Here is a 24026-nt window from a genome sequence, read left to right as displayed (position 1 = left end):
CAAATGGCCAAGGCACAGGTCAGCAGACTGTTTGGGCCTATAGATTCATGCTGTAATTCAGGGATGGTGTTTATTCAGCATGCACCTCAGCGATGTCTCAATACTAATGCTGTTTTCTCTTTTTGCAGCTGACTGAGGTTGCTGAGTCGCCGAGAAGTCCGTTTGTCTGCGAGCCCCGCCTGTACCACACGCTGCAGGCCCGGAAACCCTCTGGGCACAGGAACCGCAGCAACAGCATTCCGATAGGGTGCAAGAACTACACACAGGGTCACCAATGGGTACACTGCATCAACACTAACCTCTGTACGACAGACCAGACCCTTTGACAGCCCTTTCCCCCAGTCCATGAAACAGCCCCTTCCCTCCTCTCTCAACCTGTGGCAACTGACCCTCCTCCAAACAGTACGTCAGCCTTGTCTCTCCCAGCCTGTAGGCATCACTCCTTTGCCAACCTGAAGCATAATCCCTCTTCCCCCATCTACAAAAGGGGTATCCAGTGGGCTCTCAACCCTACCTGCCCCACTCTGCCCACTTACCATTTTATCTTATTTAAGCATCCTCTGCAGCTCCCTTAGTGTTAACAGTGACAGCCATGGCTCAGTGGGTTGCAATCTTGTCTCTGAATCAGAAGGTTGTGGGCTCAAGTCCTACTCCAGAGACTTGAGCGTGTAATCCTGGCTGCACTCCAGTGCAACTCTGCACTGTCGAAGCTTTTGGACGGGATGTGAAGTCGAAGCCCAGTTTACCCTTCTGGAAGAGCAATGGATTTCTCCCTGACATCTCTCAACCAAACCATCAAGTCAATAGTTTGTTATAGGATCTTGCATTGCATAGATTGGCTTCGTCCTCTCCTACATTACAGTAGTGACTACTCTTTAAAAGAGCTTCGTTGGCTGTGAAGTAATTAGGATTACCTTGAAGCCACAAAAGGTGGTATAAATTTACAGGTCTTCCTTTATAGGAGATTGTGATCTCAGTTTCTTTCTTTCAGCAAACTGGCCTACGATTCGGGACGGCAGCTTCTTACCTAAACCTAGAGAAACTCGGGGAAGGGTCCTATTCCACGGTGTACAAGGGGATCAGCAGGTTTGTGCACCGAGCTTTGATTCAGCAGTAAAAACTAACACAGCAGTGAGCTAATCAGATATCCTCGGTGGTGTTTGTCAAAATCAACAGCCTACATTCCACCGAAAGAGGAGTAGCAAAGGGTAGGAAACTTCAGGAAGAGAGGGTATGGGTTAAGGAATCAGGAGAGTCAGAGGACACCCTTTCTCTAGCTCCCAGAACTCGAAAGTCTGCCTCCCTCTTGCATTTTTTGGCTCTTGTAGAAACAGTTTCAGTATCTCAGGTCTTCTGTACGTGGCATATGCTGGTCTCTTCTTATTCACAAGCTTCATTGTCTCTTTATCCACATTTTCCTGAGCAAGTGTATTCTTGCCAGTCTTCATCAAACTGGATATGCTTCCTAGCCATCCATTTCACTAAGCTGCCCTTGATAGCAAGTCATCTATGTGGTATCATGCTCTCAATTAATTTTTAAACACAAAAGATTCTGCAGATGCTGGAAATTTTGAGCAACACCTGCTAACTGCTGGAGGAACTCAGTGGGTCAGGCAATATCTATGGAGAGGAATAAACTGTTTGTGCTTCAGGCCCTGACCAATTATTTTCTTTATGCTAAAATCCAAATCATGCATTTCTATGGCAAGCAGCTTCAAGCCCATTACTGATTTCTGATACATTCAGTTATCATTGCTTGTCCAATGTTAACCCGTTCCCCCTACAGATTTTAATTGTTTCCTGACAACCAATTCTCAGTCCCTGTTGCTATATATCCTATTCTGTAATACCAAACTTTGAAAGCTGAAGATGAGCCTCTAGCACCTTTTCTTATTAAATGCCTCTGGAAAGGCCATGAAAGCTACACCCACTATATTTTCTTTAAATCTGATGTTGTCTGTGTTCTTAATATGTGATGAACCCATGTATTTCACTAACTTGTTCTAATTGACTAATTCCTGTTTTTCTCCTAGTCATCCCTGTTGACAATGACTTCAAATCTGTTAGACATCAGTGTCAATGGATTTAAAGGGCATCATAATATCTAAGTCATTTGAATTCCTGTAGCTAGAATCTGGATCTCTTATGAAGGAATTTAAGAGGCCCTCATCCTTAGGTTTGGAGATAGATGCCATCTGATATTTTTGAGATAGATATAAAATATCCAAGACTACATTTTTAAACATTCTGTCAATTCAATTAATGGAACAATATTACGATGCCTCAAGATAAAGTGTAATAATGAAATGTAATGAGATGTAAGGAAATGAAAAGTTCTGAATTTTGAGTGGTTTGCAACCTGAAATGTCAAGTTGTCTATTGATGAATTCAGTGCTAACCTGTGGTCTTCCAAGGTGACACTAACAATTACCTTGTTTGTTTAACTGGAACATCAAATCTTAGGTTCTTGGCTATCTGTTTAGCAGGTTAAAGAAGGTGTTTGAAAATCTTGATTTTTTTTTTGAAAGTGCAGGTGAATATTTGTCCCTAAGTGCCACCAGATTTATTGGCTATCTCTGCTGAATGTACCAGAGGTCAGTGATGGGCTTGAAGCCTTTCTCGATCGAGATCAATGATTTTGATTTGGGCAAAAACAATTAATGGTTAATATTAATTGGATATCTCTACATGACAATAAATAGACACAGTGTTAATTATCTTCTTCCTCTACACAGGATAAATGGCAATCTTGTAGCCTTGAAGGTGATTAAGATGCAAGAGGAAGAAGGCATTCCTTTCACTGCAATCCGTGAGGGTAGGTACTGTGTATGATGGTTACTATATCTATAAATAATTCCAACTGAGGAATCTAAATGGACTGACCGTGTTAAATGTTATGTCATTCTAATGGAGTAAGCAAGTGTTATTAAGTACAATCTGATCAATAGTTCCATTTATTATCAGGGAATGTATACACTATACAACCTGAGATTCTTCACAGACATCCACGAAAACAGAAGACTGCCCCAAAGAATGAGTAAGAACCCCAAAGACACCCCCCCACTACCCCCTCCCACACACAAGCAGCAGCAAAGCATGGAACCTCCCCCTCCCCACTTACCTCAACATAAAAGAAGCATCAGCACCCACCACCCATCAAGCAAACAATAGCAAAGCCCCCGAGAGAGATCATGATCTGCAGATGAACAAACTCTAATCGTTCACCTGACAGTTCGACATACCACAGGCTGGCTCTCTCCCCAGTTAAGCGACAGAGAGGTGTCCACCCTTTCACAGCAAGAGGGGGAGACCAACAAAGACAAACAACTCGCTGTCAGAGGAACTCAGCTGGTGGGAGGAAAGAAATTGACTGTATTTCACATTGAATCTGCAGTTTATTGTATCTCCCGTGTCATTAACTCTTTTCAGAAGGGGATTATATCAGAATAAGGTTTATTATCATTGACAGATATCATGAAATTTGTTGTTTTGCAGTAGCGGTATGTGCAAGACTTAAAAAATTACTATAAGTGACAGTCATCATTCAATCAATCAATAAATAAAATGGACTTGAAGGTGTGCTGCATGCTGTAAATCACTCCAGTGAAGGGATAAATCACTACAATAAAGGGATGAGCAGAATTAACTTCAACTGAGGGTCCTTGAGATTGCACATAACTTCCTTCCATTCTGGTTTTTGTTTGTTCTGAGCTGGTTGGTGGCCAGGGTGGGGTTTCTGCCATCAGAGGCACAATGGACATGACTTTCACTGCGTGACAGGTTTATTTTTTTTTTTGAAAAAAAGAGTAGTGAATAACATCAGCCACAATATGCGGCCTTTCTCAGCCTCATAAAAGTCTTTGGTCTGATCAGTCAGGGGATACTATGGGCCAATCTCCTCATATTTGACTGTTCATAGAAGTTTGTTTCCAGTCTGCATTTGGCCCATGATGGTCTACAAGCTATGATACATATCAATGAGTCTACAACAGAGCCTGCCTCAATGAAGACCAACCTTCAAACAAAGCAAAAACTTTATCCAAACGTTTTTCCTGACCTTTTTTGTCTCAGTGTTGCATCTTGCCTCCAACAAATTATCTGTGAAAGTGGAGCTAATTTTCAGGGCGATTAAGTAACTCTTCAATCTAGGACAATGACTCTGTAGGACTAAGGTGACCTAAATCTCAGTAGGTGAGCTACAATGGCTCTTGTGTTTACACACATTTGGTGAACAACCTACAGGCCACCACTGACTTGTTTATTGAAGTGATTGTCTTTGCACTCAACATCTGCAAGTTAAATGTCTTCTATTAATCTGCCCCTGTAAATGTTATGCAAGATTCTGGCAAATACAAACCATTCTCTGTGACTGAGAAGCTCCTCTCCACAAATGCTGATGTCAATAATGAGATGCATCATCACCTTCGATGTTTCAGTGCAGCCTTTCGTTATTTGAGCAAAATGGTGTTTGCAGTCAAAACAAATTTTGGCATCAAACGTGTGGTCTATCAGGCAGTTCTGCTTCCTAATCTCCCATATTCAAGAGGCAGGGTGGTGTTACGCCTTTACCAAAGGAGGTATAAGATGCTCCTTCCCTCCGTAGCCTGCAGGTCACCCTTGGGCGAGGTGTAGCACCTGCTTAGGGTCATGTAAAGCCATGGGATCAGGTGGTTGATAGTCAAATGAGCAGCTGGTAAATATCAGAAATCCTGGTTACGCGACCACTGATGCCAGGCAGACAATCTCTGAAGAATATTGATAATGGCTGGGGACACCTGTTTTGTAAAGATACTACCCAGAAGAAGGCAATGGCAAACCACTTCTGTAGAAAACATGAGTGAATCTGCAGATGCTGGAAATAAATAAAAAAACACGAAATGCTGGCAGAACTCAGCAGGCCAGATAGCATCTATGGGAGGAGGTAATAACGACGTTTTGGGCCGAAACCCTTCATCAGGAGTGAAGTAACATGGGATGGTCGGGGGGGGGGGGGGGGGAGGGGATAAGAAGTGGGGGGGAGGGATAGAGTAGAGAGCTGGGAAGTGATATTTTGCCAAGACAATCAGTGCATGATCATCTACATCATTCGACATGATGATGAGTCTCCCATATGCTTTTAAGATCTCGACTACTATCGAACACTGCAAAATTACCACCTGCACTAATTATACAGTGTGCTCCAAATTCACTTGTAGGCAAAACATCAGTGCCCTGTCCCAAACTAATATTCCCAGCAACAAGGCCTGAGTTACACTCGTCTGGTTGTTTTGTGCAGACCATGATATTTGCATGCATCTGTGGAGGAAATGGACAGTCGACATTTTGGGTCAAAATCTGGACAGATAGAGTAAAGGGGAGAAAGCCGGTATAAGGACCCTCACCTCCTTAACCCCTCTACTCCTTTATCCCAGATGAATGGTCTCAAAATGAAATGTAGTTGTTGATTTCCTTCTGCAGGTACTCTGCTCTGGACTCCAGCATCTTTAGTCTCTGGTGCCTTGTTTGCCACACTCCAAGCCCTCAATAGATACTGAGCTTTGTCCTGGGATGTGATTACTAGGGCAGACAGATAATTATTCAGGGATGTGCTCAAAGCCTTGAAGAAATATAGCATTGCCAATGATTCCTGCAGGTCTGTGGCCCATGACTGTTCACAGTGGAGGTGGAGCATTTGGGATGGTATTGAGAAATTCCAGGCCGTACATTGGAAGTGCACATCAATGCTGTGTAAGTGGAAAAGGCACCCCACCCCTTCTCCTCTAATCAGACAGTTCTTATCCCATCTGTGGAGGAGACTGCCAATCCCACGTTGGCCTCATGATACAGCTTGAGTGTGTTTTACAATTAGATGAGCTTTAGTTGTCACATGCACATTGAAACATACAGTGAACAGCATCATTTACTGTATATCATAGTTTGCAATGTGCTGGGGGCAGCCCACAAAGCATGGTGCCAATATTAGCATGCCCACCACTCACTAAGCCTAACCTGCACGTCTTTGTAATGTTGGGAGGAAACCGGAGCCACCTGGAGGAAACCCACACAGTCATGGCGAGAAAGTACAAACTCCTTACAGACAGCGGTAGGAATTGAACCCCGAACAGTGATCACTGACGCTGCAAGGCAATTGCGCTAACCACTAGGCTCTGTATTGTGACTAGAGTGATGTATATCACTCCAGTGGAGGTTATGCAGTTATGATGTATCTGTGCTAAATTGGTCTAGTGAGGAAGTAAGTCCGTAAGTGAGGTGGTTGTCACTAAGAGAGCTGGGTGGAAACAGAATGCTCTGTTTGCCCTAAATTGCACCTCTTCCTGTAAAAACCTGATCTAAGGATACTTCTGTCTTGTTTCCAGCATCCCTTCTGAAGGGCTTGAAGCACAGCAATATTGTGCTCCTGCACGACATTATCCACACGCAGGAGAACCTGACCTTCGTCTTTGAATACGTGGTGAGTAAATCCAAACAGAAGCATAAGAGTGAACTGTCAAATGCAGCCATTGAGTGGAAGTTAAATGGTAAGGCTATATATTCAGAACCACTGGTGAAAATGGATCCACGCCAGCAAGTTGGGAGGAATAATTCAGCCTCTCATGGGTAACTAGCAGCAAGCTTTATGTTTCAAAGCCAGCTGTTTGAAGAGCAATAGAGATAGATGAGGGACTTCCCAATTGTAATGTTGTGAGCTAGCAGCAATCTTATTTTATATAACACCTTCCATGTAGAAATTTATTGCCAGTGTTTTCTGAGATCTCTGAACAGATAAGTTGGACATCATGTCCAATAAAGAGATATCAGGGCTAGTGGCCAAGGACTTGGGAGGAAAGCTAGGCTTGGAGGAGTGTTGCCCTGAAGGTGGAGAGGCAGATAGCTTAAGGGGTGGAATTCCTGAATACTCTATGTATAAGGAGTCAAAGCGCCCACAAACAAGGCCACTAGATACCACAGTGCCAAAGAGGCCAAAGTGAAAGGATTCAAGAGTTCTTGAGGAGAACATAATGAGTTTTGAGTTCAACACATGCAAGACAGGACTAGCATGTTGGTGGGTAATCTGTGCATCAACTAGAATTATCATTAGGTTTGACATGGTGTACAGATTGCTGACTATTGCTGTCTCTATTTCCCCTCATTTCTCTGTAACCCATTTTCTCTCTGGTATGTTCATCAATTTCCTACTGCTTTCATCACCTACCTACACTGGAGGTAAGTCTGGGAGGAAAGCAGAATACACGGGAGAACCCCACTGTCACAGGGAGAATGTGCAAACACCACACAGTCAGTCCTGGGTTGGACCCAGATCACTGGAGCCATTCAATGGTAGTACTGGATTTTGGAGAACATTGTTGCCTGCAGATGTTACAAATCACCTTGGAGGAAGTGAAAGAGATTTATCAAGTAAAGGAGTTTTCTGGACCTTTGTGTCACAGTGGTTTTGCTGCTTTGCATGAATTCACATCACATACAATTTTCCCCCCTTAGTGTCATCTGCCCCTCCCACTCACCCACTCTCTTCCCCCTCCCATTCTCTCTCCCTTCCCTCTCCCTCCCATTCTCTCTCTCCCTCGCTCCAGCTCTCTCTCCCTTCCCCCTCCCTCCCATTCTCTCTCTCCCTCACTCCCACTCTCTCTCCCTTCCCCCTCCCTCCCACTCTCTCTCTCCCTCGCTCCAGCTCTCTCTCCCTTCCCGTTCCCTCCCACTCTCTCTCTCCCTCACTCCCACTCTCTCTCCCTTCCCCCTCCCTCCCACTCTCTCTCTCCCTCGCTCCAGCTCTCTCTCCCTTCCCCCTCCCTCCCACTCTCTCTCTCCCTCACTCCCACTCTCTCTCCCTTCCCCCTCCCTCCCACTCTCTCTCTCCCTCGCTCCAGCTCTCTCTTCTCCTCTCCCTCTCTGTCTCTCTGTCTTGGCACAGAAGGGGCTATTTGACCTATCGGTCCATGCCAGCTCCCAGAAGAGCAACCATCTGTCCCATTCTGCCTCTGCTTATTCCCCTGTAGCTTCTGCTCTCCTTTGTTTTTCAGTTCCTGTTTTATTGTTTAACCACTTACTGCATAGAGTAATTGACAGGGCTCAATCAACTTTTCTGGGCATCTTTAGGATATGGGACGGGACTGGAGCTGCTGGGGCACACACACACACACACACACACACACACACACACACACACACACACACACACACACACACACACACACACACACACACACACACACACACACACACACACACACACACACACACACACACACACACACACACACAGTGACACCCAAGGTGAAGACTGTGAATGGATTTCACATTTCAGATTTAGATTCATTTATCACATATGGAGAAAGGCGTAATTAGTGTCAACAACCAACACAGCTGTTAGGGGCAGCCTACAAGGATCACCACACATTCCAGCACCAACATAACATGCCCACAATGCTTGGAAGAACAACACAGAGCACTTCAGAACAGCACACAACAAACAACAAAATAACAACAGTAAAAAGAATCCCCTTCCTCTCCCCCCCCCCCATCAAAACACACAGACAGTCTTCCAGGTTAAGCCTCCCCATTGGTCTACGATCAACTGATCAACAATCTTCAGTAGTAACCAACGACGCAGCTCAAACTCTGAGTGCACTGACTGACCGGCTCTCGTAGCTCCTTGTACCTTCTGCTCGCATAATGTGCACTGACCTGGGATAGTCCGACTACCATGGATGTCCTTTTGAAATCGGAATCGGAATCAAGTGGGAACTGTATCAAAGTTATCTTAGAGCAATCGACCCAGCCCTTTGGGTGAGATGGGAGCAAGACATTATGCACAGGAAAGTGTTTTGATGACTGGGCAAGTGGGATGTTAAAGGCAAATGTGGAGTCGAATAATGTGTTGGCATAGAGTGGGCAGGTTATTGAAATGAAGAGTTGGAGTTGGCAGCTTAATATCATTGGCAGAATTTGCAAAACTGTTTTACGGAGGCTGATAAATTATATACGTAGGCAGGGTGACATGAGAAAATATTAAAGTTAATATCGCCTACAATTGGGGAAACTGTTGGAAAGTTGCTAAGCAATTGGACAACAGAGAAGCATATTTGTGGAACCTATTTAAAACATGCCAGCAGTGTTTAGCAGCATGATTAAGGATTTGCTCAGTATTGTTTGGGATCAGAGGCAGTTGTTGTGCAATGATATTCTAACCTAGAGACCTGTTTTCTCATTGGTTCCAACATACCATGTCTTGTTCCCTTCAGCAAACAGACCTTGCCCAGTACATGACCCAGCACCCAGGAGGGCTACACACACACAATGTCAAGGTAAGAAGGTTTAGGAATCCCAGGCCTCTGTTTTACTTCTGTTGTTAATAACTCCAACTCTGTTGGAACTGGTGACTAGTGGTGTGCCTCAGAGATCTGTACTGGGTCCAATGTTGTTTGTCATATACATTAATGATCTGGATGATGGGGTGGTAAATTGGATTAGTAAGTATGCAGATGATACTAAGGTAGGTGGTGTTGTGGATAATGAAGTAGGTTTTCAAAGTTTGCAGAGAGATTTAGGTCAGTTAGAAGAGTGGGTTGAACGACAGCAGATGGAGTTTAATACTGATAAGTGTGAGGTGCTGCATTTTGGTAGGAATAATCCAAATAGGACATACATGGTAAATGGTAGGACATTGAAGAATGCAGTAGAACAGAATGATCTAGGAATAATGGTGCATAGTTCCCTGAAGGTGAAATCTCATGTGGATAGGGTGGTGAAGAAAGCTTTTGGTATGTTGGCATTTATAAATCAGAGCATTGAGTTTAGGAGTTGGGATGTAATGTTAAAATTGTACAAGGCATTGGTAAGGCTGAATTTGGAGTATTGTGTACAGTTCTGGTCACCAAATTATAGGAAAGATGTCAACAAAATAGAGAGAGTACAGAGGAGATTTACTAGAATGTTACCTGGGTTTCAGCACCTACATTACAGGGAAAGATTGAACAAGTTAGGTCTTTATTCTTTGGAGCATAGAAGGTTGAGGGGGGACTTGATAGAGGTATTTAAAATTATGAGGGGGATAGATAGAGTTGACGTGGATAGGCTTTTTCCATTGAGAGTAGGGGAGATTCAAACAAGAGGACATGATTTGAGAGTTAGGGGGCAAAAGGGTAACACAAGGGGGAATTTCTTTACTCAGAGAGTGGTAGCTGTGTGGAACGAGTTTCCAGTAGAAGTGGTAGAAGCAGGTTTGGTATTGTCATTTAAAGTAAAATTGGATAGGTATATGGACAGGAAAGGAACGGAGGGTTATGGGCTGAGTGCGGGTCAGTGGGACTAGGTGAGAGTAAGCGTTCGGCACGAGACAGCCTGTTTCCGTGCTGTAATTGTTATATGGTTATACATGCTGATCACATTCTGTTCCTTCATTCATGCTACACACACAAAATGCTGGTGGAACACGGCAGGCCAGACAGCATCTATAAGGAGAAGCACTGTAAGATAGTAAGAGATTTGAAAGTAGTTGGGGGAGGGGGAAATGCGAAATGATAGGAGAAGACCGGAGGGGGTGGGATTCCCCCCTTTACTTTCAAATCTCTTACTATATTTCTTTTCAGTTGGTCCTGACGAAGGGTCTCGGCCCGAAACGTCGACAGTGCTTCTCCTTATAGATGCTGCCTGGCCTGCTGCGTTCCACCAGCATTTTGTGTGTGTTATTTGAATTTCCAGCATCTGCAGATTTCCTCGTGTTTGCTCCATTCATGCTGCTCACTGGCTAGTTCTGCTGTGTGTTTCTGGTTTCCCTGCACTGTCCTGTTGTCCCTGAACTGCACTACACACACCCCCCCCCCCCCCCCCACAAGCTGGTTTATCCTTCCTGAGACACAATACCCTTAAATGAATGCACACACCCCAAAGGCAAGTGTTTGTGGTTCTTTGGAGCAATCACCTTCTCCTTCCATAGTCTCTGAGATTGAAGATCAACACATCATTTACCTCCTGGAATACCTTTGTTCTTTAAATTATTGTTGTAATTGCCTGATAGTTTGCATATTTGTTTAGGGAGGGAAAATCTAGGCTTGCCTGGCCTATGTGTGGTCCCTTCCCAGTCCAATATGATTGGATGCTAATTTCCTTCTGAAGTGCTCAGATGCATCATCACTCATTGGACGATGTCATAGGGTCACACGGCGTAGAAGCAGGCTCTGTGGCCTACAAAGTCTGTGCTGACCATCAAGCCCCCATTATGTCAATCCGATACTAATCCCATTCCACACTCCACATTTTTCAACAGCCCAGCCCACTGACCCTTCAGGTTCTACCATTCACCTGTACTCTAGGATTCCAATACTCATTTATATCCAGGGTGCTTTACAGGGTGTGGTTCCCCAGCTATGAGGGAAAAACCCCACCACCTTGTGGACAGCCTAGGGAGAGCAAAGGCTACAGAGTAAACCCAGACAGCAAATCCGGAGTGGATCCTCTTAGGCAGCTGGACATCATTGCACATCCTTCCATCAGCTCTTGGTGCCAAGCGTATTGCTTCTTGAGTTTCATGATGAGGCTGAGAGGGGGATCTTGACTGGGCATCTCAGGATCTCCATACCTTCTGCCCAGGCTTGTGATGGTCATCATCACCCATTGTCCTTCGAGACAATGGATGCCAACCAACCAGGTTTACAGCGGCCAACTAACCTATACATCTTTGGGATGTGGGAGAAAACCAAAGCACTAAGAGAAAACTTACTTTATAAAGCCTGTTCTTGTCACTGACGATGTACTCTGCCCAGATGTGTCTGTTCCTCCATTTTCTTGGCCACTCTGCAGGCCAGCATGAGTCCAGAGTGTGAGTAGCTCTGGTAGTGCACAGCTTCCTGAGTTTAAGCAGCACTTCTTCTCTTCCAGCTCTTTCTCTTCCAGCTGCTGCGCGGCCTGGCGTACATCCATCGCTGCCACATTCTGCACCGTGACCTCAAGCCACAGAACCTGCTCATCAGCTGTGTGGGAGAACTCAAGCTTGCAGATTTTGGTCAGTATCACCTATCCTTGGTGGAAGCAAATGAACGCGCTGGAGAATGGGCTTTTGTTCAGAGTTGAGATCAGTAAGATTGAAAGAGTTGAGAGAAAATTTACAGGATATTGCTGGGATTTGAGTTATTTGGAATGGTTGAATAGGTTCGGACTTCATTCCTTAGAGTGTAAAAGACTGAGGGGAGATTTGACAGAGGAATACAAAGTATGAGGGGTATAGATAGAGTAAATGTAAACAGGCTTTTTCCACTGAGGTTGGGTGAGACTAGAACTGGAGGTCATGGGTTAAGGGTGAAAGGTAAAATGTTAAAGGAGAACATGAGGAATTTGTGCTGAGAGTGTGAAATGGGTTGCCAGTAAAATGCTGGACGTGGGTTCAGTTTCAACACTTAATTTGGCTAGGGACTGCAACATCTCTTTCTTGTAGGCGTCAGTGCTGGCCAAATTTCACATCAACCTGTTGTTCTTTATTTTGATCACAGGATTGGCAAGAGCGAAGTCTGTGCCCAGCCAGACGTACTCATCACAGGTGGTGACCCTCTGGTATCGGCCTCCCGATGTTCTTCTAGGGGCCACGGATTATTCCACTGGCCTGGATGTATGGTGAGAACATAGAATTTTCATTCTGGGACAAAGGCTCCAGCTAGTCAGAGGGCTGTGGGAAGCCCAGGTTCAGAATCAGGTTTAATATCACTGGCATATATCGTGAAATATGTTGTTTTGCAGCAGCAGTACATTTCAATATGTAATAAAAATGACAAATTATAATGAGAGTATATATATAAACTCTGTGTGTGTGTGTGAGTGTGTATACATATACATACATAATTAAATAAGTAGTGTGAAAAGAGAGGGGGGGAAATGCTATTAAAGTAGTGTACATTGGTTCATTGTCCATTCAGAAATCTGATGGTGGAGGGGAAAGAAGCTGTTCTTGAAACATTGAGTGTGTGTCTTCAAGCTCCTGAAACTCCTTCCTCATGGTAGCAAAGAGAAGAGGGCATGTCCTAGGTGATGGGGTTCCTAATGATGGACACTGACTTTTTGAGGCATTGCCTTTTGAGAATGTCCTCAATGCTGGGGAGGCTAGTGCCCATGATGGAGCTGGCTGAGTTTGCAACCTTCTGCAGTTCTTCTGATCCGGTGAAGACTAGATGGGGGTGCAATCAATTAGAATGTTCATCACAGTATATCTGCAGAAATTTGCGAGTGTCTTTGGTGACATACCACACCTCCTAAAACTCCCAATGAAATAGAGCCACTGTCATGCCTTCTTTGTAATTACATCAAAATGCTTGTTTAGGATAGTTCCTCGGAGGTGTTGGCACCCAGAAACTTGAAACTGCTTACCTTTTCCAGTGCTGACCCTTCAATGAGGACTGGTCTCTGTTCCTTCACTTCCCCTTTCTAAAGTCCACAATCAATTCCTTGGTTGTCACCATCTGAAATTCTGTGAACAATAATTGTGTCATCAGCACATTTATAGATGGCGTTTAAGTTGTGCTGTGAGGTAGAGAGAGTAGAGAGAGAGAGTAGAGCAGTGGGCTAAACACACATCCTTGAGGTGCACCAGTGTTGACTGTCAACAGGAGGAGATGTTATCTGCACAAACAGTGATCTCCTGATCGCAAGTCAAGGATCTAGTTGTAGAGGGAGGTACAGAGGCTCAGGTTATAGAGCATTTTTATTAGTACTGAGGGTACGGGTGGTGTAGAACACAGAGTGTAATCAATGAACAGCAAACTGATGTAGGTATCGTTAATGTCCAGGTGAGCCAGTGAGATTGGATCCGCTGTAGACCTATTGTGGCAATGGGCAAATTGCAGTGGGTCCAGGTCCTTGCTTAGGCAGGAGTTGATTGTGTCCACAACCAACCTGTCAAACCACTTCATCGCAGTAGATGTGAGCGCAACTGGGCAATAATTGTTGAGGCATCTCACCCTGCTCTACTTGAGCCTGTATGATTGTCGGCCCATTAAAGCAGGAGGGAACCAGCTGTAGCAGTGAGAGACTGGAAATGTCCTTGAACGCTCCAGCCAGTCAATTTGCATAGGTTTTCAGGGCCTTACTAGCTACGCCATCAGGGCCTAAAGCCTTGTGAGGGTTCACCCTCATGAAAGCTGTTCTGACGTCGGCCTCTGAGACTGAGGTCACAGGGTCACCAGTTGCTGCAGGGATTTGCACAGGTGTAGTTTTATTCTCCCTTTCAAAGCGTGCATAAAAGGCTTTGAGCTCATCTGGGAGTGAAGCATCACTGCCATTCATGATGTTAGGTTTTGCCTTATAGGGAGGAATGGCCTGCACACCCTGGAGAGCTGATATGCATCCGATTCTGTCTCTTAAGTTATCTCAGAATTGTTTTTTCACTCTTAAAATAGCCTTATGTAGGTCATACTTGGACCTCTTGTATAGTTATGGATCACTGGTCTTGAATGCCATGGATCTAGCTCTCCGCAGACTGTGAATCCCCTGGTTCTTCCACAGCTTTTTGATTTGAGAATGTCCAGTATGTTCTCGAAGGCACACACTCATCCACACAGGTCTTGACGAAGTCGGTGATAACTGGAGTGTATTCATACAGATCTGAAGATGAACCCCTGAAAATTGTCCAGTCCACTGACAATGCAGTCCTGTAAGTGCTCCTCTGTCTCCCTTGACCATACCTTCTTGATGTTCGCCACTGTTGTTGCGGTCTTCAGTCTCTGTCCGTGTGCTGGGAGTAGAGGTACAGCCAAGTGATCAGACTTTCCAAAGTGCAGGCATGGGCTGGTGCGGTAAGCTTTCCTGATGGTGGTATTACAGTGGTCAATGTGTTGGCTCCTCTGGTTGCACAGGTGATAATGTTGGTGGCAATTGTTCAGATACTTCTTTGAGCTGGCCTGATTAAAATTCTCTGCAATGATAGAGAAGATAACAAGGTGGGCTGTTTTGTGACTGCTGATCATAGTGCTTGCTCAACTCCTCGAGTGCGTGAGGTGGAATGTACATTGCTACCAGGATGATGGCGGAAAACTCCCTCAGCAGATAAAATGGACGACACGACGGATCGAGTGAGCAGGACTGAGACAGAACCATCACGTCTGTGCACCATGATAATTTAATCATAAAGCATACTCCACCTCCTTTGCCTTTTAAAAGACTGAGCTGTCCTGTCTGTGTGAAGAACATCGGGCTGTAGTGCTGTATCTGCAATAGTGCAGGTGAGCCATGTTTTTGTGAAGTACACAGCAGTCTCTGATGTCCCTCTAGTACAGAAATCTTGCTCTGGGGTCTTCAGTTTTATTTTCCAGAGACTGTACATTTGCCAGCAGGGTAGTCAGGATTGGGGTGAGGTGGGGGTTAGCTCAGGCCTCTGCATTTCAATAGTGCCTCTAGACCAATGTGTCTTCCCTACTTCTGTTTTCTTAAAGTGAAACTGCACTCGTGACCTGAGTCTGTCACCTGAGATTCGTCGATTTGGAGGATAGATTGTTTAAATGTCTTAAAAAATCTGGCTCGAGCCAGATTGGAAACTATGTGCCTCACGGAATGAGGGGCTGGGAGCCATTGGAACCAAAGTCCACTCACTGGCAGTTGCCTGTGGAACGCCTGGTATATTCAGTCATTCCATTTGATCGTTGCTGGTCCCCGAGTTCATCTCTGGCCAGTTTAGCTCACGAATGGAGCCTTCCCCCCCCCATTCACCCTTTCAAATCCTTTGATGATCTTAAACACCTGAATAGGGTGACTCTAATCTGCTACACTGAAAACAGTGCACAGCCAATCTGTGCAAACTGGTCTTGATTATTTAACCCTTTTAGCTCTGGTGATTCTGTGTTCACCAAGGCCAGTGGGCTTCCAGAGGACCTTTGAATGATGTAAAAGGCTGAGATAGGAAGCAGCATCTTCACAGTCCAAGCCCATCTTCCTGTGGAATCTGTCGCCTTACCGTTAGTGTGCTGCCTTTAGGGCAGTTATTTAGTTTATAATATTTTCGCTTAGTAATTTGTTAGCATTTTTTAGTTAAAGTTAGGATTGTTTAAGTCAATTTATTTGTCTGTAATACATCGCGGCTGCGATGACGTCACATCCGGGTTCGCCGCGTCTTGTGGGAAAATACCGGTTTGGGATAAACGCAAGGGTGGGGGTCGCACACATGTGGCGCCACAGTGCTGGTTAAGTTTTCTCTACGCACCAAAGACACAGTGAAAGCAACGCTGTAAGTTATTAGATAATCGATATGTTGAGTTAAAATGTTAATGCCGATTCTGTTAAAAGTAACGACGGTCGATAAGGTTTATGTTTTCGTTAGTTAAAGAGTCGGGATAGTTTGTATTGAAGTGTATTTAAAGCAGTCAATGGAGCAGCTAGATTCTGACTGTATGCTGCACTTTAATGTAATGTAGTTTTACCTTTGCAAGTATTCACAATGTAAATGTGATATTTAGAAGGAAACAAACACTGTACCAATCTTGTATTGTTTTATCAACAGTTTTCACCATACGTTAATGTGAAGAGTGAACAGTAAATGGTTAATCTTACTGCGACCTTGTTTTCATTGACTACGGTTTACCTCGATGTTTAATTCGGCGTTCCGTTACACCCGAGTGAGAACGTTACAGTTAGTTTGTTTCTCAATTTGTGAGGGGATTCAATAATCTCTGCCCTGTCCCAGCCCCCCGTCACCCGCAGGTGTGTTACCACTTGGGGGTGGTTTCAGCTCTTTCCTGGAGAGGTGCATGGCTGCTCATTGTCCTCTAACTGCATCCCCACATACACCCGCCTCTCCCACCCCCAATCTGAAGTTTGGCCCACCCGGTAACTCTCATTTACAAATCAGAACAATGATTCAGACATTGCTCGAACCAGGCAGGTGTCACAGGATAACATTTAGTTGGGTGAGGATGTCTTTCCAAGGACCTGGAGGAGTCTAGGTGAGAGAAGAGGAGTGAATTCTGGGCATTGTGATGTGTTGGTCTCAGTCACAGATGAATGACTGAGACTGGCTGTATATTTACTGTCACTTGTTGATGAAAATTGCAGAGACTAATCCTGCCTTGCCCTCTGTAGGGGTGCTGGCTGTATATTCGTTGAGATGATAGAAGGTTCTCCGGCTTTCCCTGGTGTGTCTGATATCACGGAGCAGCTCCAGAGAATTTGGGCGGTAAGTAAATGGGCCTTGGTATTTATATGAGAAGACCTCTCTCTGAAAGGGGAGTTTGGGGGAGGAGGAACTGACTGTCCGCATGGAATGCCTCTGGCTCCTGGAGTAGCAATGGTTAGTGGAAAGTTAGTAAAGTCTTCTTTCTTTTCTCGCGGTCCACTTCATTTTTGAATCTAGCTGTGTTCCTCGGTGCAGCGGCATCAGGGGCACTGTGGTGTCACTTGGCTGCGATCTGCATGTGCGCAGGAAACAGCCATCTGTCTCCACAGGGAAACAGAGGCACCAGAAAGTCCTAGTCTCTTTGTCTTACAACGCTCTCCAAAACTCACCGGAGCCCTGGTAGGTGTTACATGAGCAATACAGTTAGAAAGGGCTGAAGAATGCATTTGGCAAACTTGTCTTCACTGGGCAGGGCATTAAGTACAAGAATTGGGATGTTGCGTTGCAGCTGTACAAGACGTTGGTAAGATCACAGTTGTAGTATTGCATGCATTTCTGGTTGCCCAGCCATACTGAGGAAGTGACTGAGCTAGAGAAAAGATTTACAAGAATGTTGTGAGGACTGAAGAATTTGAGTTATAAAGGAACACTGGGTAGGCTGGAGCTGTTTTCCCTGGAGTGAAGCAAGTTGAGAGGTGACCTTTTACAAGTTCATAAAATCAGGAGGGCATAGAACAGATAGATTGCCACAGTCTTTTTCCCAGGATAGAGGATTCTGAAGAGAGCATTGGGTTAAGGTGAGAGAGGAAATAGTTAAAGGAGCAAGGTTTTCACACGGGGTGGTGGGTATAAGAGGAAGTCATAGAAGTTGGTAGAATTACAATATTTAAAAGACACTTGGACAGGAGGGGTTTAGGGGATATGGGCCAAATGCAGACGAGTTGAGCTGAAGGGTCTGTTTTACTCTTTGAGTGGAAGAGTCACTGAGACTCCTTAACGCCTGGTGTACACGGAGCACAATGAAGTGATACCGAGCCTGTAGCTGACCAATCTTAGCCTGATTGTCCAAATTTCAAAGTAAATTTATTATCAAACAGCGTATGTTACCATATACTAACTTGAATTCATTTTCTTGTAGGCATTTACAGGAATAAAAGAAATACAATAAAATTTTATGAAAAATTAGCACGAAACAGACAAGGACATACAAACACCAATGTGCAAACGACGACAGAATGTGCAAACAAAAATAATACTGAGCCTGTAGGTGGTAGAATCAGATCAGAGAAGTGGTGAATAAAGTTATCCATGCTGGTTCAGGAGCCTGATGGCTGTAGGGTAATAACTGTTGCTGAACCTGGTGGTGTGGGATCTGAGGCTTATCATGTTGACATGGGTGTGAAATGACAGCAAGCAACCGTATGCTCTGCTCCAATATTGACTATGGATTCTCTGTAGGTCTTGGGTGTCCCAACAGAGGAGAGTTGGCCCGGAGTCACTGCCCTCCCAAACTACAGAGCAGGTACATGTCCCAAAATCACCTGTCAATTCGTGGTAGGATGAGAAGGTTGGCAAGAGAGTACTGAAGTCACTGTGGAGATATACAAACGAGTACTAAGCAGGTGTGCAGAAAGAGAGTCAGAGTGAATGGTTCAGGTCAATGATGACCTGTATGCTCTAATGGAAAGGAGGTGTAAAAGTCAGCTAGATGATGGCCTGTTGGGGTCAAATGGGAGAGCAATCTAGGATTGGGTTCAGTTCAAGGGACGGGTGTATCAGGGATTCTGGGAGTGAGTAAGTGTTCCATGGTCTGTCTGGGTGGGTTGCATCAAGTTCTGTCTGAAATGCTGTGTATTGAGGTCAACCATGTGGGAGCGGGTGGAAATGTGTTAGTTTTAGTCCGAGAGGGCAGTAAGGGATCAGTTTGGAGAGCAATGCATCAGGAATGGTTCTTGGAGGATGTTTTACAGGGGATGGTCTGGGAGGTGAAGAATTGGGAGTCAGATAAGTGAGGTGTATTTTTGTCTGTCTGAAGACGTAAGGGATCTATCTGAGGATGCATGGGGTCAGAAAGCGTGTTGTAATGAGGTCAGTTTGGAGCGTGATCTATTGTATTTGGTCTGAGTAGTGATAGATTGTCAACTCTGGTGTGTTGCATTAGGGTAAGTTTGTACGTGATGGTTTGGGGTTGCTCCAAAGTTGATGTATCAATGTCAGCTGTGGCAAGTTGTTTTGAGATCAGTCTAAAGATGATGTATTGGGTCAGTTTGCGAACGATGTTGAATTCCATTGAGGGAGTTGTTCTGATGTTTGTCTGGGGGTGATCTTTTGTTGTCACTTTGGGATGATGTTAAGGTTAGTTTGCATTTGTTGTCAGGGGTGGGTATGTATTCTGTTTGGACATTATGCATTGTCGGTAATACTCTGGGGGGGGGGGGGCAGAGACAGTGGCATAGTACAGAACTGGAAACAAGGACCTGTATGTAGATATATTTAAGGATGTGTGTGTAGGAGGTTCAGTGTTGAGTTTGCTGAGGAGGGGTATGAAGATTTACATACATGTGAATAGCCTCCTGTTAAGTTTATGGTAATGATGAAGTTTCCATCTTGTCTCTGCACACAGAGCACTTTTTGCCACAACCACTTCAGAAACTTGGCCACATTTGGAAAAGGTAAGTTCTCTTTGATGTGAGTTTATAGTGTGTTGTGATGGAGTAGTCCCAAGCTAGTGTAAAGAGAACGATTGCCTCCTGAGGTTCTCCACACTTCTCCTAGTTCTCGTTTCAAACCCATTAAACTGTTGTAGTTTTATCTGTTCTTGGGCTAAAGCAGAAAAGAGAAATGAAAACTGCACTTGGAGTCAACTACAGTATCTGGTGCCCCTGGAGTAGCCTCCTCTACTTCCGTGAAACCTGATGTAGATTGTGGGACTGCTTCATCAAGCACCTTCATTCTGCCTGCCACAAAAGGCCGGATTTCCAAGTGGCCACCTAATTTAATTCTACTTCCCATTCCCATTTCATCCTCCTTCCAGCATTTTCTATTGTTTTAGATTTCCAGAACCTATGTTTTTTTAAAAATTTGATTTGTGCATTTTCTTAATGGGATGACGACAGTGCTGGTGCATTCATTGATGTCGTGAGAGAAGAGACAAGCAAAGGCAAATAGGTTTGGGACATTGTTCTTGATGTAGGAATGATTCAGACATCAATACCTTTTGTTCCATTAATGTAGAGTTGTGCATTGGGTGGAGATTGCCTTGGCCTCCATTTAAAAGAAAGGTGGGAAGATCTCTGGACACCCTGGGAGAGTGTGGAAGGGATAATTAATTCAAAGGATCATTCAATGGGTTGAACGAGAAGAAAAAAGGCCAATAACACTCCTGAGAATGTACTTTAGAGATGCAGATATGATAGAGCAAAGTTATAGACATATTTCTTGTGTGCAAACATAGAAGGATGAGATCTTTAAGCATAGAATGTGGACTAGAATACAGTCAGGTAAGGGATATAGAATTCTTACTTAGCAATAAGAAGAAGTTTTATGCTAATACATAGCAAATGCAACACGAAAAAGGGACAGTATTCTGGATTTACATTTAGGTAATGAAGATTGCTAGGTGGAAAAGCATTCCTACTATGTGATTGTAGTGTTCAGCAGAGTTAAGGAACAGGAATAAAGGACCTGAATTTGGATAAAGTCAATCTTAAAAAAGCTAAGAAGTGACTTGGCAAAAGTGAATTGGATCCAACTTCTTAATGACAAATCTGTTTTGGAGCATTTGAGAAAGGGATTTAATTCACACTCGGGAGGGACCTGTTCCCTCAAAGCAACAAGGTGAGGCAGCTATATTTAACATCACAGGACCACAGAGGTCAGAGTGAGGTGAAAAATGCAAAGCTTATGTTGGGTGCCAAGAAGTTAATACAGCAGAAATTCTAGAGGGATGTTGGTAGGGTAGCAATAAAAAAGACAACCTATAAATAGAGGTGGATCATATGCATTGGGCTGTAATGGAATATTTTGCAGCCATCGTCACAAAATAGGGAGAAAATGGTAATATTATAGCTGAGGAGGAAGTGTGGGAAATATTAAACAGGATAGGGAGGTTGCAAAAAGAAGCATTTAAGGTTTAACATCTCTGAGAAAAATTGCTATGCTCAGATAAAGCTGTTTTTTTTAAAAAAAAAGGAAGAGATAAATTTGCAGGGCTTTGATCATCATTTTTCAATCCTCCCTAGATAGATAAGAGGACTGGAGAACTGCTGACATTGTGCCACTGTTTGCAAATAGGGAAAGTGATAAATTGGGTAATAGTAGGCCATTTAGTTTAACTACAGTCATGAACAAGTCATTGAAATCCATCCTTGGGGACAGTTTAAATGCTCATTTAGAAGTGCATGGATTAATCATGGACAGTGAGTACGGATTTTTGGGGGAAACATAGAGAATAGAACAGTACAGCACAGTGCCGACCTTTTAACCTACTCTAGCATTAATCAAACCCTTCCTTCCACCATACCCCTCCATTTTTCTATCATCTATGGGCCCATCTAAGAGTTTCTTAAATGTCCTTAATGTGCCTGTCTGTACCGCCCCCCAGCAGGGTGCTCCACGCACTCACACTCTGTGTAAAAAAAAATGAATAGCTTATCACCGACAACCCCACCGCCCCAATACTTTCCTCCAATCACTTTAAAATTATGCCCCCGGTATTAGCCATTTTAGGAAGATTTTGCCTGATTAATTTGATCCAACTTTTTGAAATGACAAAGATAAGGCTGCGTTTTTGATGCAGGCTACATGAATTTCAATTTGTATGTCAGACTGCTCAACAAAGTAAAATTCCGTGGGTTTCTAGGGAAACTGGCAAATTGGATCTGAGACTGGCTCAGTGGCAGGAAGCAAAGGGTATTGGTTGGAGGTGATTTTTGTGACTGGAAGGCTATTACCATTTGGGTTCCAGAGGCCTCCATAGTCAATCCCTTTATTTTGTTATTGGTAATAATGATTTAGATTTGAATCTGGGAATGATAGAAAAGTTTACTGAATGATGCAAACATTTAAACTCAGGATAGACTGGATATTCAGTTGTTTCCTTTGGAATAGAGGAGGGTGAGGAAGGACAAAGTTAGGATCAGTGGACAAAGTGGACCGGCTGGCCTTTGAACCCATTGCACCATTTAGCAAGAGTGTTTCTTGTCTTCTGCCCCCACTGTCTGCCATATCCCCCAATTCCCTTAATGTACAGAAATCTATCGATCTCTGCTTTCAATAAACTCAATGACCAGAGAATTCCACATATTTACCATCCTCCTGTGTGAAGAAATCACTCCTCACCTCAGTTCTAGCTGGCCTAGTCCTCCTTCTGAGACAGTGTTTTAGACTCTTCACCCAGAGAAATATGTTTCCTGCATCTACCTATGAGGGAATTTGCATTTCATTGAGATCACTTCTCCATCTTCTGTACCCTTTTGAATGCAGCCCAAACTTCTCGATCTCTATATGTTACCACATTCCAAGCTGACACCATTTTGTGTCATACACTTTTACACAAACCAAGGAGGAATCATCTATGCCTTCTGGAAAAACAGTTTTCTCCTTACTGTCTCACATGGTAAACTTACCATCTGAAGCACCAGTAACAGGTTTCTGACATCTCTCTCCCCTTCCTCAGACAATATCACCTGTGGAAATTTGTCATTGACCTTCAACCCCATTTCCAATCCTTTGCAGTCCACTGCAAGTTCTTCCTGAAAACATAAACAGAATTGCCTCAGTAGCCGCATCATTTCAGTCGGGGAATGAGGGAAACTGTAGAGAATTAAATAAACACTGTTTTTCCCTCACAGAAGAAGTCAGGAAAAATATGCAAGAAATACCAGAGAACCAGAATCTAGTGAAAGCAAGAACTTAGTATTAATTAAACAAAAGAACTGAAGAAGTTGGTGAAGATGGAAGAAAATAAATAGCAAGGATCAAACAATCTACATCAGAACCTGAATCGGATTTATTATCACCAGCATGTGTCGTGACATTTGTTAGCTTAGCAGCAGCAGTACATGATAATATGGAAAGAAAAATATATAAATTACAATAAGAGTATATATGTATATTAAATAGTTAGATCAAAAATAGTGCAAAACAGAAATAATTTTTAAAAAACTTGGCTGAGGGGCCAAGTATAATATTTGAAAGTTTGCTGACAATTTTAAAGGAGGTACGATCATTAGTTAGGGAAAAGGTGTTTTGAGAAGATACAGACAGGCTAAGTGAGTAGGCAACGAAAAGCAAATTGAAAATATTCGGGAAAAATTCACTTCAGTGTATGAAATAGAAAACAGAGTATATGTTTTAAATTGTAACAGAATGAAAAATGTTGATATCAAAGAGATTTGGATGTCCTGACATGCAAAGTGCTGAAAGCTAAAATGCAAATGCAGTAACAATTAGGAAACTGATGGTTTTGAGGCCCTTCATTCCAAGAGGATATAAGTGCAGGAATAAAGGTGTTTTACTGTAACATGTAGGTCCTGTCTGAAATTGTCCCTGAGGAATTATGTGCAGTTTTAATCTCTGTATTTAAGAAAAAATGTTCTTGCCACAGAGGGTGCACAAAGAAAATTCATCAGACTCTGTCCTGTGATGGTGTGTTTGTTAGGCAGAAAGGCATTGGGTTCCCCGTTCAACAGCAGTGCCACTGTGATGCACCATCAATAGCTCTCGGAGATGGGAGGCAAATGATAGGCTTTTATTAGCTGCAAGAGACCACAATTAGTAGCAAGAGACCACCACACAACATCCTGGAGACTGAGGGAGGAGCAGTGCCTCCAACCGCCTTTATACAGGGGTCTGTGGGAGGAGCCACAGGAGCAGTCAGCAGAGGGACGTGTCCAGACAGGTATATGTAGTTCACCACACACTGTCAATGGGATAAATGGCA

General features: G+C 43.8%; 1 protein-coding gene across 12 annotated transcripts in view; it reads left to right on the top strand.

The window, feature by feature from the left end:
• cdk15 (cyclin-dependent kinase 15) overlaps positions 1–24026 on the top strand; it is a 49506-nt gene that overhangs the window by 12838 nt on the left and 12642 nt on the right. For 11 of the 12 annotated variants that reach the window (XR_012099022.1, XR_012099024.1, XR_012099023.1 and 8 more), the window contains 10 exons: positions 129–278; positions 992–1086; positions 2736–2815; positions 6357–6451; positions 9240–9302; positions 11875–11998; positions 12483–12603; positions 17050–17143; positions 18542–18605; positions 19707–19755. Coding sequence is in view for 5 of the 12 variants with exons in the window: in XM_073046663.1 (XP_072902764.1) it covers positions 129–278; positions 992–1086; positions 2736–2815; positions 6357–6451; positions 9240–9302; positions 11875–11998; positions 12483–12603; positions 17050–17143; positions 18542–18605; positions 19707–19755 (935 nt within the window). In the remaining 7 variants the exon portion in view is untranslated. The remainder of the gene's footprint in view (positions 1–128; positions 279–991; positions 1087–2735; positions 2816–6356; positions 6452–9239; positions 9303–11874; positions 11999–12482; positions 12604–17049; positions 17144–18541; positions 18606–19706; positions 19756–24026) is intronic. The other variant, XM_073046665.1, reaches the window with a different exon arrangement.

The sequence above is a fragment of the Hemitrygon akajei genome, chromosome 5 (genome assembly GCF_048418815.1).
Source record: "Hemitrygon akajei chromosome 5, sHemAka1.3, whole genome shotgun sequence".
Taxonomy (NCBI): domain Eukaryota; kingdom Metazoa; phylum Chordata; class Chondrichthyes; order Myliobatiformes; family Dasyatidae; genus Hemitrygon; species Hemitrygon akajei.
Note: the sequence above shows the minus strand (reverse complement) of the source record. Positions and strands in the feature narration are given on the sequence as shown.